Below are 17,220 nucleotides of genomic sequence, written 5' to 3'. Positions count from 1 at the left end.
TCGTCGTCCAACACATTGAGCTTTAGCTGGAAAAGCTCGCCATCATGGACAAGGGATCGGGACCATCTCTTCCACAAGACCTTTGGTATGTCGACTTTAGACCATTCAATGAAACCAAACTTGCGTAGCTAAGAAAAGTGTTCCAGCTCCGAAATCATAGTCGGCAGGGGTCGTTGCTTGTAGATCTTGGGACAAAGAGAAGAGGTCTTGACCTCGGCTACCCGGCCTTTTAACAAGCTCTTATCCCTCCCCCTCTCCCCCAATAGCTAGTATGGACGGTATGTTCTTTGGCCGATGTCATAATAACCGACCGTTTATGTTCTTTATTGCCTTGCTCGTCGACCTTCCTCTTTTCATTAAAGGCGGGGAAGTATTCTCCTCTAGGTGGAGTCACCGCGACCACCCCGGCCTTGCTTTCCTACCAGGCCTCCAACGCTGGGGGGGATAGACTGGAATCTCCTTGCAGGGTTTGGTGCCATTTTGCTGATTTGGGATATAGTTTTGATTAAGGTGGAGACCGTCCTAAATCAAATGTTCCCGGCCTGAAAATCACACAAAGCAAACATCAACATTAGTAAGATAAAGGGAGGTATGCATAATAAACACTCCATAAAAACGCTATGACCCCTAAAACCTACCATGAGTCTCAGCCTGACAAAAGCCTAAAGCGGATAAAGCAGCATTGCCCCAAATGTAGTCAGCATGAGGAAGCCAGTTTAAGGGCACCGGGATGGGATTTGTCCCATTTTTGGGTGTCGGCTTGGTGGAAGCATCAAAAAATTTTAAAGTATCTCGCTCCCGGTGCGTCATGCGCAGATTCGGGATTTTCTCCATTCTTGGGCGAGGCTTCGTCCAATACCGGCGCGGGGGAAAATCTACATGCACCCGCACCTAGAAAAAATAGGACCGCCATTTTTCCAAACTGGTGAGTTTGGGATACACTGTCAATTTCTTACCCTTCGTGTACATGGACATCCACCCACCTTGCGCAAGTTCCTTGTTAGCCTTGGACCATTTTTTTTACCTATGCCTTTGCCTTTGGAATAGCCGTCCTCCTTTATCCAGTGATGCTTCATAAGAGGTTTAGGGTTTTAGGGAACTTCTGATAACACACGTTCCAGGCGTAGGCAATGACGTTTCGCTACCCTAACAGTGTAAGTTGGGAAAAACATATGTTTCAGGCCATAAATATTGTTACCATAAAGGGGTTTAAAGGAAACCTAAGGCCGAAATCTAACATGTGGGCGTAAATCGCAACATGTCCAATCAAGGAACCTATGACTCGACCCCTCTCAGCCGGCAATATCAATTCATACCCGTCAGGGGAGGCGAATGCTTCAGTCTCTCTCTTATAAAAATTACGCTTTATGCACATCTTCCTTTAACTAGCATCGATTTGCACATAGGAAGGACTACCCTTCTCGCATGGCGACATATATAAATCGTCTCAAGCCTCATCGTCATCCTCCGAGATGAACTCGGGAGGATTATCATCCTCATCGGCCTCCAATGTCGTCGAATCATCATCCGACATCATGTCCCTCAGGACACTTACCACTTCGGCCGAGTCCACGTAGGAAGCGTCGTCTTCCTCCATGCCGTCATTTTCCATCATCTCATCTTTTTGCTCCGCCATGGGAAATGAAATGTTAAGTGTGCCCTCCTGTAACAGTCCTATCGGCCTAGATGATGAGGGCTCATCGGGGGGAGGGGGTTGAAAGAGGTACCAGCCATGGAGGGAAATAGTAAAGGGGAAAGATCGGCCAGCCCAATCATGGTACCGTATTGCCTAGATACCCGCACTCTTATAGCCTCCCTAAAGGCCCTAATAGCGATAAGCAAGGAAGCGCTTAATATTGGCTCCTCATGAACTCTTTCGGAGGTACTACAGTTATTGTTCGATTTAGCCCTATGTTCTCAGAAAAATCTACTATCGGCGATCTAGGGAAAACTACTGGGCTATCAAACCGGTAGTTGCAAAGTTACTATCGGTCATGGATAGAGATGGAAGTGGGTAACGGACCCTACCCAGATCCACGGATCCAAATCCATTTTTGACGGATCTGGATTCTCAAATTTTGGACCTTGTGGATCCGGGTAGGATCTGGATCTTCCTTGAAAAAAAAAACAGATACGGATCGGGTCCAAAATTATTACCTAGATCCAGATCCGTTTACCCATTTTTATAATATTATTATAATTTAATATTATATTTTGATAATATTATAATAATTCCTCCGTTTTTAAATAAGTGCAACATTTGCATAGTGTTTACTATTCATAGTTTAAATTTTAATTAGCTTTGGCAATTTACATTTTAGGAAAAACATAGTCATGCAGGATCTTGTTAGATTCGTCTGAATGTGAATTTTTTTAATATCAACTTTTTATAATTTTTACTTATTGATAATTGAAGATATTAATGGTTAAAATAATACATTGACAAACGTGAAAACAAGAAGTGTTGAACTTATTTAGAAACGGAGGAAGTATTAGTTATTACATGTAAAACGGATTTTTGCTTGAATTTCAAATTATTATTCTAATTATTGTGTGATTTCTGTGCGAATTTACAGGATAATTAAATTTGAAAATTGGGTTGATAACTAATCTACAATTAGATAATTGAATAGATGTAAGTAGTTGCAATAGTTATTTTTCAAAATTTAAATGTATTTTTTGGTTGATATTAGATGACTTTATTATTTAAAATCTTTAATTAGTGTGAAAATTAGGTTAGTTTGAAGACAACAGGCAAGGATCCGTTTTGGATCCATCTAGGAGCCGGATCCATAGGATCCACACGGATCTGGATCCTCATTCTTATTACCTACTGGATCCGGGTAGGATATGGATCCTTGCCTAAAAAATGGATCTGGATCCTAGAGGACCCTGTGCAGATCCTACCAATTGCCATCTCTAGTCATGGAAGAGGGGGACGGGGGGCTACGAGATATGTTTTGAGAATTAGAATCGGAAGACATGTCTATAATTTAGAAGGAAATTTTATGAAAGATAAGAGAGAATTTCTGGGAAAATACTCGAAAGAAAAGAGTGAAGAAAGAGGAACACGAACAAGAACCAAAATCAATCGGCATGAAAGCTGGAAATAACGGCAGAGTGTGACTCGAAATTTTGCTACGAGGAATTTGTGATTGTTTAGAGAGAATTTGGTTGAAATTCAAGGAAGCTCTGAACAAAAGGAAATATGGGTCCACAGAGAGAAGTTATGCTTGCAAATGGAGAGTGGTTTGAAAATGAGCAAACGGGGTTACCCTAACCCTATTTATAGAAGAATTTGTGGTCTGGATCAGACGACTCTTCTTCTTCATGTCTATGATCATGCCACATGTTACCTAGCGCGATACAACTGTGGGTAAATACTAACACACTAGTCACCTCCACACGCAAACCAAGGCGACGATTCGTATTCCACAAGCCAACTGCATTCCCAGAAATTGATCACGACTTTAAACGGAGACGTGATTTTCGTTGCATCCATGACGGTTAATATTCACTATGTAGGATATGCCCGTACCAATCATACCGACTTGTGGGATAGTTGTATGGGGGTTGTCTAAGTTCCATACCGATCCAACCGGACCGTTATTGACCGTCATGGTCGACTCATAAGTACAAAAGAAATTAACATAGAATGAGTCAATCATACCAGCATCTACATCATACCGGCCATATCGAAATACCTTAAAGGTGTCCGCCACTTGAACCATTGTTAAATGGGCCTGGGTTTGATCTAGTACTTACTCAATGCGTCTGTGGGCTTAAAGATAAGTATCAAAAGAGGATAAAATTGTATTCAATCAATGGGAGCATTGTCCTACCTTGCTTAGGACATTGTCGACTCCTATAAATACCCATGATATGAGTCATAAGGTACATTAACATATACTAATACACTCTACTTGAGATATACCGGTCATTATCCTTTGCTGACTTAGGCATCGGAGGGGCGTTCCTTGGATCAACCCCTGAGGTTAGTTTACGTGTTTTGTCTTGCAAGACATCAAACCGGCATACACATCTGAAGGATACCAGTTCACTCCAACAACATCTATTCCATATCGGGACAAGAGGTATAACCATAACCCGATATCAGAATGCGATTGGCACTACCAACTAAAATATGATTTTTAGTGCTTAAAGTATACAAGGGCAAGAGATTACCTAAATTATGAGTCATGTGTGAGGTGGTGTCTACATCCATGTACCATGCATCATCAAGATGCGAAAGGGTCATGGTAGAGAAGGCATTACCGAGCTCTGTGGGGGTCATAGATGGCTCAAAAGTGGCAAGACCAATCGGACAAGCATGCTGGGCTTGATTTGGTGTGTTTGTGGGTTGGGTAGTTGATACAGGAGCTGCTCACTAGCTGGGGCTGAAGCTGTGTGGGGTATTGATTTGGAAGGGAGGCCAAGTTACATTGTTTGCTGCAGTTAGGATAAGAAGTGAGCCCACTGTTGAGCCTAAGGAGACGGGCTTGCCCACTGGACAAAGGAAATGCTAGATTGGTTCGCTGGGCATAATTGGAGCGATGGTTGTTGCCTCGTCCCCCGCCTCAGCTAGATCTCCGCCACGGCGGTGGCTGCCACGTCCACGACCAGAGCCCCCTATTCATTGTTGAGAAGGTGGTGCACGGGAATTTGAGTGGTTTTGAGTATTGGGTTCGTGTGTTTCAGCCACAAACGATGAGGTAGTTGAAGATGTATTATTTGCTTTGCGTGATTCTTGAAGTAAGAGACGAGACCGAGCAGTCTTAAACGATGGCAGCGGTTCGGTTTGTTGAATCATCAAGGCGACAATTTCATAATCTGTGTTGACTAGATCGACCTAGAACCAAACGAAGAGCCGGTTTTTGTTCGGACAAATCCTGATCAACATTAGCAAGTTATCCCGACTTGTTTTCAATTGTTGTTAATATGCATTGATGTCAGCAAAATTAGATTGATGCAAAGCATTAAATTGATTTTCTAGATAAATAGCACGTGCGTGTTTATTGTCTTGAAAGGACTTTAATCTGTCACAAGTTTAGAGCCACGAGACAACATAGTTTGGAGGAGATTTGGTGAAATAGTGCCAAAAAATCCACTTTTTTACTACGAATGTAAGCGATTCTAAGGCGTAAGAGATATCAAAAGGGCGAGGCTTTGTAGAATCAATATGGTCCAAAACATCACACTCATGACAATGAATATCAAATAATTCATCCAAGTTAGAATAATGTACTTTCTCTCTATCAAGAATTAATGGAATATCGTTCTTGATATTACTTACGGACAACACAGGGTGGTAATTGGGGTGGCCGGAGGGTGGAGGAAGTGGGGGAGATGGGTTATCTTTGCCGTCCTTAGTCATGGGAGGCGGCGAGAATTAAGTACAGGGCGCAGGGAGTGAAAGGGCTGAAGTGGTTTATTTGTGATCCCGTTTTCTAATTTATGTGACAAGATGAAAGTTCTTGATGCACGTCCTTAGACTTTTGACTAGAACATTAATTTTGATGAGTGATATCCTTGACAGCATTACACCATCCGAAGTGGTCTTGACCGATCCCCCCTTTTTTAGATTTTTTTTCATCATCCGAAGTGGTCTTAACCATCCGAAGTGATTTTCCTGACAGCATTAAACCTTCTTTTTGACATGAAATCAACCAAAGATGTGAGATGAATTGCGAGGAGTTTTAGAGAAGTAATATAAGTTGATTCTGATGGAATTGTATGGGATACATCCGCGAGAGTTAAAGCTATGCTCATATGACCAAACCTCTCTAGCATATGCAACATATTCGCAACAATAAGGGAGGGATTTCTGTGAACATCTTCCGACGTTTTGCTATGTTTGTGGATCCATTGGTCATATTGAGCGAGATTGTGAATCAAGTTTAAAAAAAAAGACGGTAAATTAGAGAAACAATGGGGCCCGTGGTTCAGAGCCTCCCGATCACCGTCACCAACAATCCATCTAAGACCTCGCCTAAAAATGAGAGGCAACGAGACTAATATTTCCATTGCCAAGAACAATAACTAGAACGAACATAATAAAAAAAGAGGTACCCCTCAAATACTTTTTAGAAACAAGATCAACTCATAAACTATCTGGATTATTAACAACGAGACTAATATGCGTGCAAGATCACTATCAAAATTAATTTAATTGCCGAATTTCTTTTAGTATTATTATAGAAAAATTATTTACAAAATTTTCCTAAAGAAGAACATATTCATAGTCAACGGTGTAATAATGTATATAATTTAGGAATGTAGTTTCTTTGTCCAAAATTTTTCACATGCGAATGTGAAGGTGGATTAACATACATCATTATTTTTTACATTAACCTAATTCTAATATATAGTAATTTATAATCCTTATTATTACATATGTTGATAACTTCATATGTATATTTATTTATAAAATCACTCCATCTAGTTTTACTTGTCACTTGGTTAAAAAACAAATCAACAGTAGTCACATTAAAGAATAATCAAGAGATAAGTTTGATGTTGAGCAAAAAAATAATACCTTTTGAAGAACAAAGTAAATTAGAAAAGAATTACCTTTTGAATTATTTTTTCCATTGAGAATTGATAGTGTTGTCTTTTGTTTGCACATAATGAAGAAGAGGATATGAAGAACTTTCAACAATTTTGGAGCATTTTACTGTTTTTGGAAGTTGAAAATTGATATTAGATTTGATGGTTAGTCATGGGAGTTTCTCCCACTATTTAAGGGATTTTAATTTTTTTTTTTTTAATGTTTTGATAATCTGATGGTAAATTATACGGTTAATTGGGTTTTAAAAACATCAGAAGTTGGTTGCTTCCTTATCTCCCACTATTTTAGGGATTTTAAATTTTTATAAATTATTTTGATTTTTTGATTGTAGATTCTAAGGTTTATTGGGTTTTTAAAAAATCAGAAGTTGGTTGCTTCCTGGTTTTCATTTTCTTTTCTTTTTTTTTTTTGGTAATTTTCAATAGTGAGGGCAAAATGGAATTTCTATATATTGGGGTCCCCCCCTCTCTTCCCATATAGAATAGAGATTTTCTAAAGAAGCTTAATTTGAAGAGTCGCATTATTTCAACCATCCTTTCCAAAGCCTAAAACCCCAAACTTCTTCAGAGTACAAATATGATCTCATCCTATAAGATTCGCTCAACGAGTCTCCATATATTTATTCCAAAAAAAATTCTATAATTCTTATATTCTTATCTAACTCGCTATGAACAGAAGTTGGTAATAAAAGACTTTGCATTTGAAAATTTATTTCAGAAGACAAGTTAGCTTGCACCAAAACAACCCTTCCAGCTTGCGATAAAGAATTAGCCTTCCATTTAGAAAGTTGAGACTTAGGCTATGTTCAGTTCACCTTATTTTTGCTTATTTCAGATCTAATCAGATCAGTTCAGGTCAGATCAGAAAAAATTAGTTCAGATCAAATAAGATCAGATCTGATCGGATCAGATCAGATTATGCTTATATTTAAAAACTCATTATTACAATTAAATATCTTTCATTACATATTAGTAAAAATTATAATAATTGAATATTAATAAAGTACTCATTAAGACGAATCAAACAAGACCCCACATGACTATATTTTTTCGTATATATTGAGAAAAATCTAAAAGATTCTCTCTAATTGTGAGTAGTTTCAAGATTTTACGTGAGAAAGATAAAAAAAAATACAAAGGGAGTATTATTATTAACTAGTACATTTGTTCAAAAGGATTATTATTGTTGTTGTTGTACTTATTAATTATTAATATTGGTAATTATTATTAATCTTGTTGTTATCATTATAAATGTCATTGTAATCATTATTTTAAGTTATTTTGTTGTTATTAATAATAGAAAATCAAAAGTCACGTGTTAAGAACATAAGATTGACGCAAAAATAAGAAATATATAAAATATGATAGCTTAAATTTATGACAATGGAACTACTAAGTTCGAATTACATTTCAAAATAAGCTAAGTGCGAGATACAAATTATAAATTTAGATTCGGTATACCTCTTCCTATCGAATTCCAAATCACTCTAGCTATTTGAAGTTGCATGCTATTTATTTATTTCTTGCGCAAGTCATAGTTGTTTGTATATCTTATTTTATTTTATATGAAAAAAAGAGTTGAGTCTGCCGACTTCTCAAGTGTGAAACATTTTTTTATGGGAAAGTGTGAAACATTGTATAAGTGCTCTTATAAAATGACTTGGGTTATATAATTATTTTTAGTAATAATTATTATTATGAAAATAATTATTGTTTTTATTCTTATAATAATGATAATAATAATAAATATTATTAATAATAAAAGTTGTGTAAAAGTTGTAATAGAAATACAATGATAATAATAGTAATACTATATATAAGATCTTATAATGTATTGCATAATAATGAATTATAAAGTAATAATATAAGGGTTATGCTATATGCAGCCCTTAGGGTTGCATATAAGACATAAATACACTAATTAAAATGGAAATAAGTTGTGAATTTATGGAAAATTTTTGCATCAACCGATGTAATAAATGATCAATTAATGTAACTTATTCTCATTTTTAGCTTCTTATCTACAGCCCTTAGGGTTGCATATAGCTTGTCCCATAATATAATAGTAATAATATATTTTATAAAATATAAGATCATGTAAATCAAATCAAATCAGATCAGATATGATCAGAAAAAATAAGTTTAGATCAGATCAGATAAGTTCAAATTTTGATCAAGCTTCACCAAAGAACCAATATTATTGGCAGCAAATAAATTGGTAACTGACTCATAATTCAATAATTTAGTAGAAAAATGAGGGTTGTGACCCCATAAACTTACCCACTTTATCTCCTCACAATATCAGTCAAACTCGAGCCTCTAAGGTTGGATAACAAAGAGTTCACCTTGGACATGCCAAGGCGCTCTCTCTCTACACCAAATAAAAATCATTAGGATTAGGAAACCTTACCATAATCCACTTATTTCATATCTCCAAGTACTCTATCACCCTTGACAAACTTCTAGTACCTTGGTTCTTGAAATAATAGTTCGCAAGTCTACTAGAGAGCCCAAAATCTTTCCAACCACACATGATTTTGATAATTCCTCAATATCCTTTTGGACTTAAGAAATGTCATCGAACACTTGAAAATGGGGAAACTCAGGAAGGAAAGGAGGGTCATTAGAAAACCCCTTCCTACCTTGAATATTACTAGAGAATTAATGAGAAAACAATAGAGGGTATAGGAATATCTTGAGATGATGAAAACACAACATTCATTATTCTTACTAGACAGCAATGCTTTCTTAAAAGACTGACCAGACTTCATAGAGGTAGAAGACTCACACAAGAAAATGAGAATGCTAACAATGAAACAAAAGAGATAGCAAATAAAAAAAACTGAGAGATGAACAAAAAAAACTAGAAGTTGTCTTAAATAGAAATTAGGGTTAAAAATCAAACCTACCCTGCACTTACTAACCACATACTTATAAGTGATACATTCTATCACAATAAATGCTTGCTTGCTCATAATGTCCAAAAGTAAAATAACAATTAAAAGAATTTGCCTCTGTAAATTCCACCACCAATACACTCCACCCACAATGAATAACCACACAACAACAAAATTAAAAGAACCTCCAAATAAAGTATCACATCTCAGAACCCTTAATGATCTGAACCAAAGCCCCCTAAAAGAAGCGCCTAGTTTGAACTTAAACCCTGGAAATAATAATATTTTAATTCTGAAAGAAAATGATAGTGTTCTAAAACGCACGCCTTCAAGTATAATTCATACAAATTCACACTCATCAAAGATAATTATGGAAGAAAATCTCACTTTACCACTCGCAGTACGCTCATAATCACCTACCAAATTAATTAATAGGGGAAATGGCTATAAAACACTACATAGTTACAGAGAATGATTAAACTTTGTAAAATCATACATAAGAGGCTCACAAGATTATTATCAGACCAGGTTTTGGTAACCAGACACAAAAAATTTAGTTGAATGGAAGGAATTATGCAAAGATGAACAATTGAGCTTCTAGGGTTTGGGGTGAAATAATTGGGGTTCTTTTTTCAGATTTCTTTTCTCTCTTTCTACTTTCTCTCTCACTTATATTATTATTATTATTATTATTATTATTATTATTATTATTATTATTATTATTATTATTATTATTATTATTATTATATATATATATATATTTATATATATATTATATATATTATATATATATATATATATATATATATACTTATTTACTTAGCCAGAGAAAATCATAATCTTGGATTCCTCCCTAGTTTTCTTTCTGGCTAAAAAAAAAAAAAAATTCATAATCATTACTAATTTATTATTAGGCAAAAACATTACATTAATTCTTAAAATTTAATTTTACTTAGTATGACTCATCTTATCTATAGATATACTTTTAGTCCACTAAAAAAGTTTATGAGAACAGATAAGAGTATTCAACATGGACCAATACTGTATCACTTCCCTATGTAAATATAACAAGAGTTTTGATATATGCAGCTCATACAGTTGCATACTTGCATGTGTAAGCATTAAAATACATAAAATGCCCTAGTAAAAAAAAAACTTGAGTGAACCCTCCCCCAAGTTTGCGCTTGGTGCACGATAGCTTATCGTGCACCGTCGCCATGGCCAGGAAACAAGGTGGAAAATCTCACGGTAGCTCAGAAAAAGGACAAGTGAAATTGCGTGGTCCTACGTCGGAATCTTAGGCTTTGCGTACTCGATCCATGGATGAAATTTTGGGGATAGATACGTTGGATTTTGGGCTAGAAATTGGAGACCCTCTTACTCCCAAAACTTCAATTCAAGAGTTACAGCAGCAATATGAAATCAGGCACACCTTCAATGAATGGCTTCAATCCATTCATAAGAGTGCAAGTACTCGTGAAATGATAGCTTCAGGCAATGGAACAATAAAATCTCCAGGCAATGGAACAGTAAATCCAGGTAAATGTTCTATCCCGATTTTGCAACAAAGAATGGTAGATGAGTTTGAAATGGAAATGGAACATGGTAATGATCAGCTAATCATACCTGGGAAGGAAAATTTGATTAATCCAGAACATGAACCTGTGCGTATTGAATTAGATGAAATTCATGAGGAAATTGATTATTGGAGTTCATCATTGATATGCTATGTTGTGGGGGAATATCCGCCAAGCCATGTGATGGAAGGATTCTTGAATTGAATCTGGAGAAAGCATAAGATTGATAAAATTACAATGGTGAAGAAAGGAATATTTATAGTGAGCAAACTATGAACACTAGAGATGAAGTGCTAGCTGGTCATTTTTTCTTTGACAACAAGCCTTTAATAATGAAACCATGGACTCCAGAAGTTAATTTTGAGAAAGAGGATCTAAAAACTGTTCTAATATGGGGTACAAATGAAAGTGCACTTGAAGTATTGGGGTGAAAAGACACTGCACAAGATAGTATCACAATTGGGAGATCCTATAAAATGTGATGATGCTACTAGGAAGAAAGAAAAACTTTAGTATGCTCGAATTTCAGTGGAAATGCCATTTGATAAAAAATTTCCTGAAACTGTACAATTTTGGAATGAACATGGACAGTTGACTAATGTACCCTTGGTGTTTGAGTGGCAACCTATTGTATGTCAACATTGTAAAGGTGTAGGACATGAGATGAAGGATAACAGATTGAAGCAGAAGAAGATTTGGGCACCTAAAAAAGTACAACCAGTAGTTAATGAAGCTAGCGGGTTGTAAGTATTAAGGAAGCAAAAGAAGGCAATCAGGTAGCACAATCATCATCTGAAGCCTTGAGGCAGATTGGAAAGAAAGAAATTGATCCTTAAGGCTTTGAAAGAGCTTTGAAACCTATCAAAGTGCGAGCATCAGCTGTCACACCAGCTAGTACTCAAAATGTGTTCACTGTTTTGAATGTAGTAGAGGTGAATGAAGATACTGGAAAAAATGAATCAATAGGCATGATATTACAAGAAGGAGGAGGAGATCCTCCTAGAAATGATGGATAAGGTATTGTATTGGAATGTAAGAGGCCTCAATACCCATAAAAGCAGCTTGATGTGAAGAATTATGTGAATAAGATGACTGCTGGTAATGTGGCTCTCTTAGAAATAAATGTTAAGGCACCTAGCCTTAGTATTGTTTATCATAAGATATTCAATTGGTGGTGTTTCACATCAAATAGTAGCTTTCATAGAAATGGGAGAATCATCTTAGCTTGGAAGCCAGCTAGCTTTAATGTAATAATTGTAAAAGGGTCTAGCCAACTTTTACATTGTTACTTAGAGCCTACTAGGGGTAACCATGGTTTCTATTGCACATTTATAAATGCCATCAATGACATAGGGCAGAGAAGAGAATTATGGCAAGAATTGATGCAATTTCAAATTAATGAACCCTGGACTTTGAGTGGGGAGTTCAACTGTGTAATGAACACAGATGAAAGAATAGGAGCAACAGTAAGAGGAATAGAATTCAGGGATATCAGGGATTGTATGAGTGTATGTGGTATGAAAGATGTGAAAAGTATAGGGCATTTATTACTTAGAACAACAAACAAGAGGGATCTCATAGAGTATTTTCCAAGCTAGGTAGAGTTCTAGCTAATAAGAAATGGCTAGATAGATTTCCAGATGCAGAAGTATCTTTCTAATAAGAGGGGGAGTTTGACCACTCACCTGCTGTACTAGTTGTTTATAAAGAAGAAAATAGAGGGATGAACCATTTAATTATTTCACGATGCGAAAATCTTCACCGCAATTTGAAGATATAATAAGGAGAGCCTGGGATCAAAATGTGCAAGGGACCAAGATGTATAAGGTGGTCCAAAACCTGGAAGTTGTTAAGGTGGCCTTAAAAGAGCTAAATAAGCTTGGCTATTCAGATATTCAAGAAGCTGAATTGCAAGCCTATCATAACATGATTGCAGCACAACAAAGGATGCATAATCAACCAAGTGATGAGCACCTTGCAGGAGCTGAATTGGAGGCATTGAAGGAGTATCAAGCTAAAGATAAAGCCTATTTGGAGTTTTTAGCACATAAAGCTAAAATGGCATGGATAAAAGGTGGGGATGAAAATACAAATCTTTTTCATCAGAGTCTAAAGGCAGGAAGACTGTAAAACAAGGTTTACAGTATTCATGATGAACATAGCACATGACATGACATGATACACATGAAGCTGTTTCAAATGCTTATTTAGCATATTATGAGAAACTGTTGGGGAGATAATGCAGATAGAAGAGCAACTATACGATAAATAGTACAAGAGGGGCCTATGATCACAGCTGAACACGGAGCCATACTTTGTGCACCTTACACTCCTGATGAGGTAACACATGCTTTATTTTCCATTCTTGGTAATAAAGCCCCTGGTCCAGAGGGCTTTGGTTCACACTTTTATAGAGATGCATGAAATTTAATAAAAGATGATGTGATAAATGCTGTCATAAATGTACTTAATAGTAGGAAGATGTTAAGGGAGTTAAATAACATTGTGATTACTTTAATTCCTCAAACAAAATGTCATACTAATGTAACTGAGTTTAGGCCAATCTCCTGTTGTAATACAATGTAAAAGTGTGTAACAAAGTGTTATGTGCAAGACTTAGACAGGTACTTCCTGATCTAATAATGGAAAACCAAGGAGGATTTGTACATGGGAGGTACATTGCTCATAACATCATGGTTATACAAGATATGATGAAACAATATGGGAGGAAGCATGCACAACCTAGTTGCCTTATGAAAATTGATTTGCAAAAGGCATATGACACAGTAAATTGGGAGTTTTTGAAGGAAATGATACAATATTTGGACTTCTCTCAACCATTTATTGAGCTAGTCATGAAGTGTCTCACAACACCAAAATTCTCCCTCATGGTTAATGGCTCAATGAAGGGTTTTTTCAAGTCTTCAAGAGGACTGAAGCAGGGTGATCCCATGTCACCATTATTATTTGTAATATGCATGGAATGTCTCTCAAGGATATTACTGAAAATGAGTGAGCTGGAGCAGTTCAAGTTCCATCATAGATGCAAGGAAATCAGATTAACACATATGTGTTTTGTAGATGATTTCATACTATGCTGCAAAGGGGACATTAACTCCGTGGTTTTGATGTTGAGAGCTTTTAAGCTATTCTCTGAGTCCTCAGGTTTAAAGGCCAATGTGAACAAGTCAGCTATATAAACTTGTGGTATGCCAGAAGCATATGTTACAAGGATAGTTGCAATTTCAGGATTCTCACAGCGATCTTTATTGCCATTCAGATACCTAGGTGTGCCTATTTGTGCCAAGAGTATTTCTACAGCTCAGTGTGAAGGTTTGATTGACATGATGACTAGCAGAATTAGAGTATGGAGTAGTAGAAATATGTCATATACTGCTAGGACTCTACTAATTAACTAAGTTTTGATGAGTCTACATTCATACTGGGCTCAAGTATTTGTCCTACCAAAGAAAGTGCTAACAGAAATTAATAAAATCTATAGAGCTTCCTTGTAAGGTGGGTCTGCTTATTGTAGCAAACCAGGAGCTCTAGCTTAGGAGAAAGTGTGTGCTCATAAAAATGCAGGAGGTTTAGGTTTCAGAGACATTGTTTCATGGAATACAACAAGTCTAGGAAAGTATGTATGGGTTGTGTTAACCAAACAAGATAGTGTTTGGTTAAAGTGGATCCATTCTGTCTATATTACAAAAAGACCTTATTCAAGCCAGTCTTACAGCTCTAGTTTACTTAATTTGGCAAGCTCGAAATAAAGTATATTGGGAAGCATGTGTACCTAGCATTCAGAGAACGTGTATAAATGTTAAAGGAGTCTTTAGAGCTAGGATCCTAGCTGTGATGCCAAAAAATAAGTCTAGAAGAGATCAGATATGGTTTAACAGCTTACATTGAGGGATGTAGAGTGGTAAAGTTGTATGGAAATTGTTAGCTTATGAACTAACTTGATGTTGAAGGGGTCTAACCTAGTTGGTTCGCTTCATCCTTGTTGGTGGTAGGTTGTAATGCTGATTTCATTAATATATATTACTTGCTTAGCAAAAAAAAAAAAAAAGCATTAAAATACATTTCATATAAGTATCACGAGACAACCAACATTAATGTTTACTTAATTATTACTTCCTATTTTAATTATGCATGTTTGTCAATGCACTTCTTTGACCTTAAATATCTTTGTAGGCGTGTTTTTTTTTTTTTTATTTTGCCTATGCGGGCTGTGCACGCATTAGATTTAACTACCGCCCTGTATAGATTTTTGTATTATTAAAAACTTTTTGAAGTCACCAACAATTCTTTAAAGGAAGAATAATAAGCCTAATTGGATATTAGAAAATCGTACGGACAAATTAGGGACTTCTCCAATGTAGATTTCCCCTTCTAGACTCCATAGATGGTCAAAATGAGCCAAAGATTGAGTTCGGGGGTGAGGGTACAATTTATAGTCAAGAATTATATTAGCCATTGGTGGCCTCTACTAAATACTGATTCATGTCAATGTTTTTCAAAACGCGTCGTAAAAAATTTCTTTTATCCTTTAATTACGGATATTTGATTTTACGGGATAAACTCTGATTTTAACTTATAAAAATATCTTTTGAAAATATTTATATATTAAAATAAATTAATTAATTATTTTTAAAAAAACTAATTTGGCTTTTCAAAGAGTTGGGCTCAAAATACAATTAATTATCATGAATAATTAATTAGGCTTTAAAATAGAACTTTAACAGGTTTCGAAGTGACTTTGAATGGCTTTTCAGACTGTCCAGTCTTTGGATCGGACCAGTTAAGAGCATGATATGTTTCATAATCGGATCCTTAAGTGGGGAGACAGGATTATGTGTTTACAATTTTCCATTAAATATTAGTAAAAATTGTAACAATTGAATAAAGTACTCATTAAGACAAATCAAACAAGACCCCACATAATTATATTTTTTAATACATGTGGAAACGAATTTTGAAGATTCTCTCTAATTGTAAATAGTGTCAAGATTCCAAGCAAAAAGAACAAAAAAACAGAGTACTTAATATTTCCATTTTTTCATATATATATATATATATATATATATATATATATATATAATATATATATATATATATATATATATATATATCCCTAGAGAATTTCATGTATCCTTTTCCATATAATAATTAATGTTGTACTACTACTACTACATCAACGACATAAAATGAAGAGCATAGTAGTATAGAGAATGTATTATAACAAAACTAAATTCTAACCACAAAATTTCACCAATATAAGACAAATCGCTTTAATGTGGAATCTTTATTACATTCATTCTAGGATTAAGATTTAAAATATCAGCATTTCATGAACACAAAAATTAGGAGATCAATGGTAAGATTGTGCATTGCAAACTGTTATAAAAGTAATCATGAAGAAATAGAGTTAACATATGAAGTAATTCTAAATAAATCATAACATCCTTCTTTTCTTTCTCCTGCAGCATGTTGTTGTTCAGACTTAATGCCTTTATGCTCACCATCCTGCTCCTATACGCAACTGATCATGTGCAGCCCAAGTGATCACGAAGCCTACAAAACTTTTAACAATTAGCTCCAAATTCTTCAAAGGCATGTTCCATTGACTGAAATATTGGTTCTTGTGTACACTTTTGCTTGTAACACTTTCCTATTATGAAAAACTCAAATAACTTGTAACACTACTATTTTTAGCATTGAGTTTTCTCTATCTTTCTCTTACTGAAAAGGTCTTATTTTTTGTTTTTCTATATCTCTATTTTCTCCTTGTTCTCGTACTTCTCCCTTTGGTGCAAGTAAATGTAAAAAGATGAAATATAATTTGGCCTATTGTCATTTTTTTGTGCCTATTACATGTGTTAATAAGATGATGCATTTGGAGATATTGTATGTACTTATGGATGTTGGTTTATAAGTATTTGCATGGAGTAATATTTAATAGTGGATTGATGAAGTACCAATGAGAGATATATCGACGTAGGAGAAAGTATACAACAAGTTGTATTCTTAGTTTCCTAAAGGAGTAAGGATAGAATTTCCCCTTCTTTGTTATTTATTTTGTTTTCAGTTTTTTTTTTTTTAAACCAATAACCAAAAATATGAAACTAGAAAAATTAGTTTCTATTTCTCTGTTGCCAGTTTTGAAAATTGAGATATTT

At 35.4% G+C, this 17,220-nt stretch overlaps 1 protein-coding gene across 1 annotated transcript in view; it reads left to right on the top strand.

Moving 5' to 3' along the window:
- The window catches only part of LOC104903177 (uncharacterized), a 45,712-nt gene extending 28,809 nt beyond the window's left edge, over window positions 1-16,903 (top strand). The window contains exon 9 of the mRNA XM_019251609.3: window positions 16,528-16,903. Within this exon, the coding sequence (XP_019107154.2) occupies window positions 16,528-16,548 (21 nt within the window). The 3' untranslated portion in view covers window positions 16,549-16,903. The remainder of the gene's footprint in view (window positions 1-16,527) is intronic.
- The last annotated feature ends 317 nt before the right edge of the window (window positions 16,904-17,220 follow it).

This window comes from Beta vulgaris, chromosome 9 (assembly GCF_026745355.1).
Source record: "Beta vulgaris subsp. vulgaris cultivar EL10 chromosome 9, EL10.2, whole genome shotgun sequence".
NCBI classification, from domain to species: Eukaryota; Viridiplantae; Streptophyta; class Magnoliopsida; order Caryophyllales; family Amaranthaceae; genus Beta; species Beta vulgaris.
This window is presented reverse-complemented; position numbering and strand designations above follow the sequence as displayed.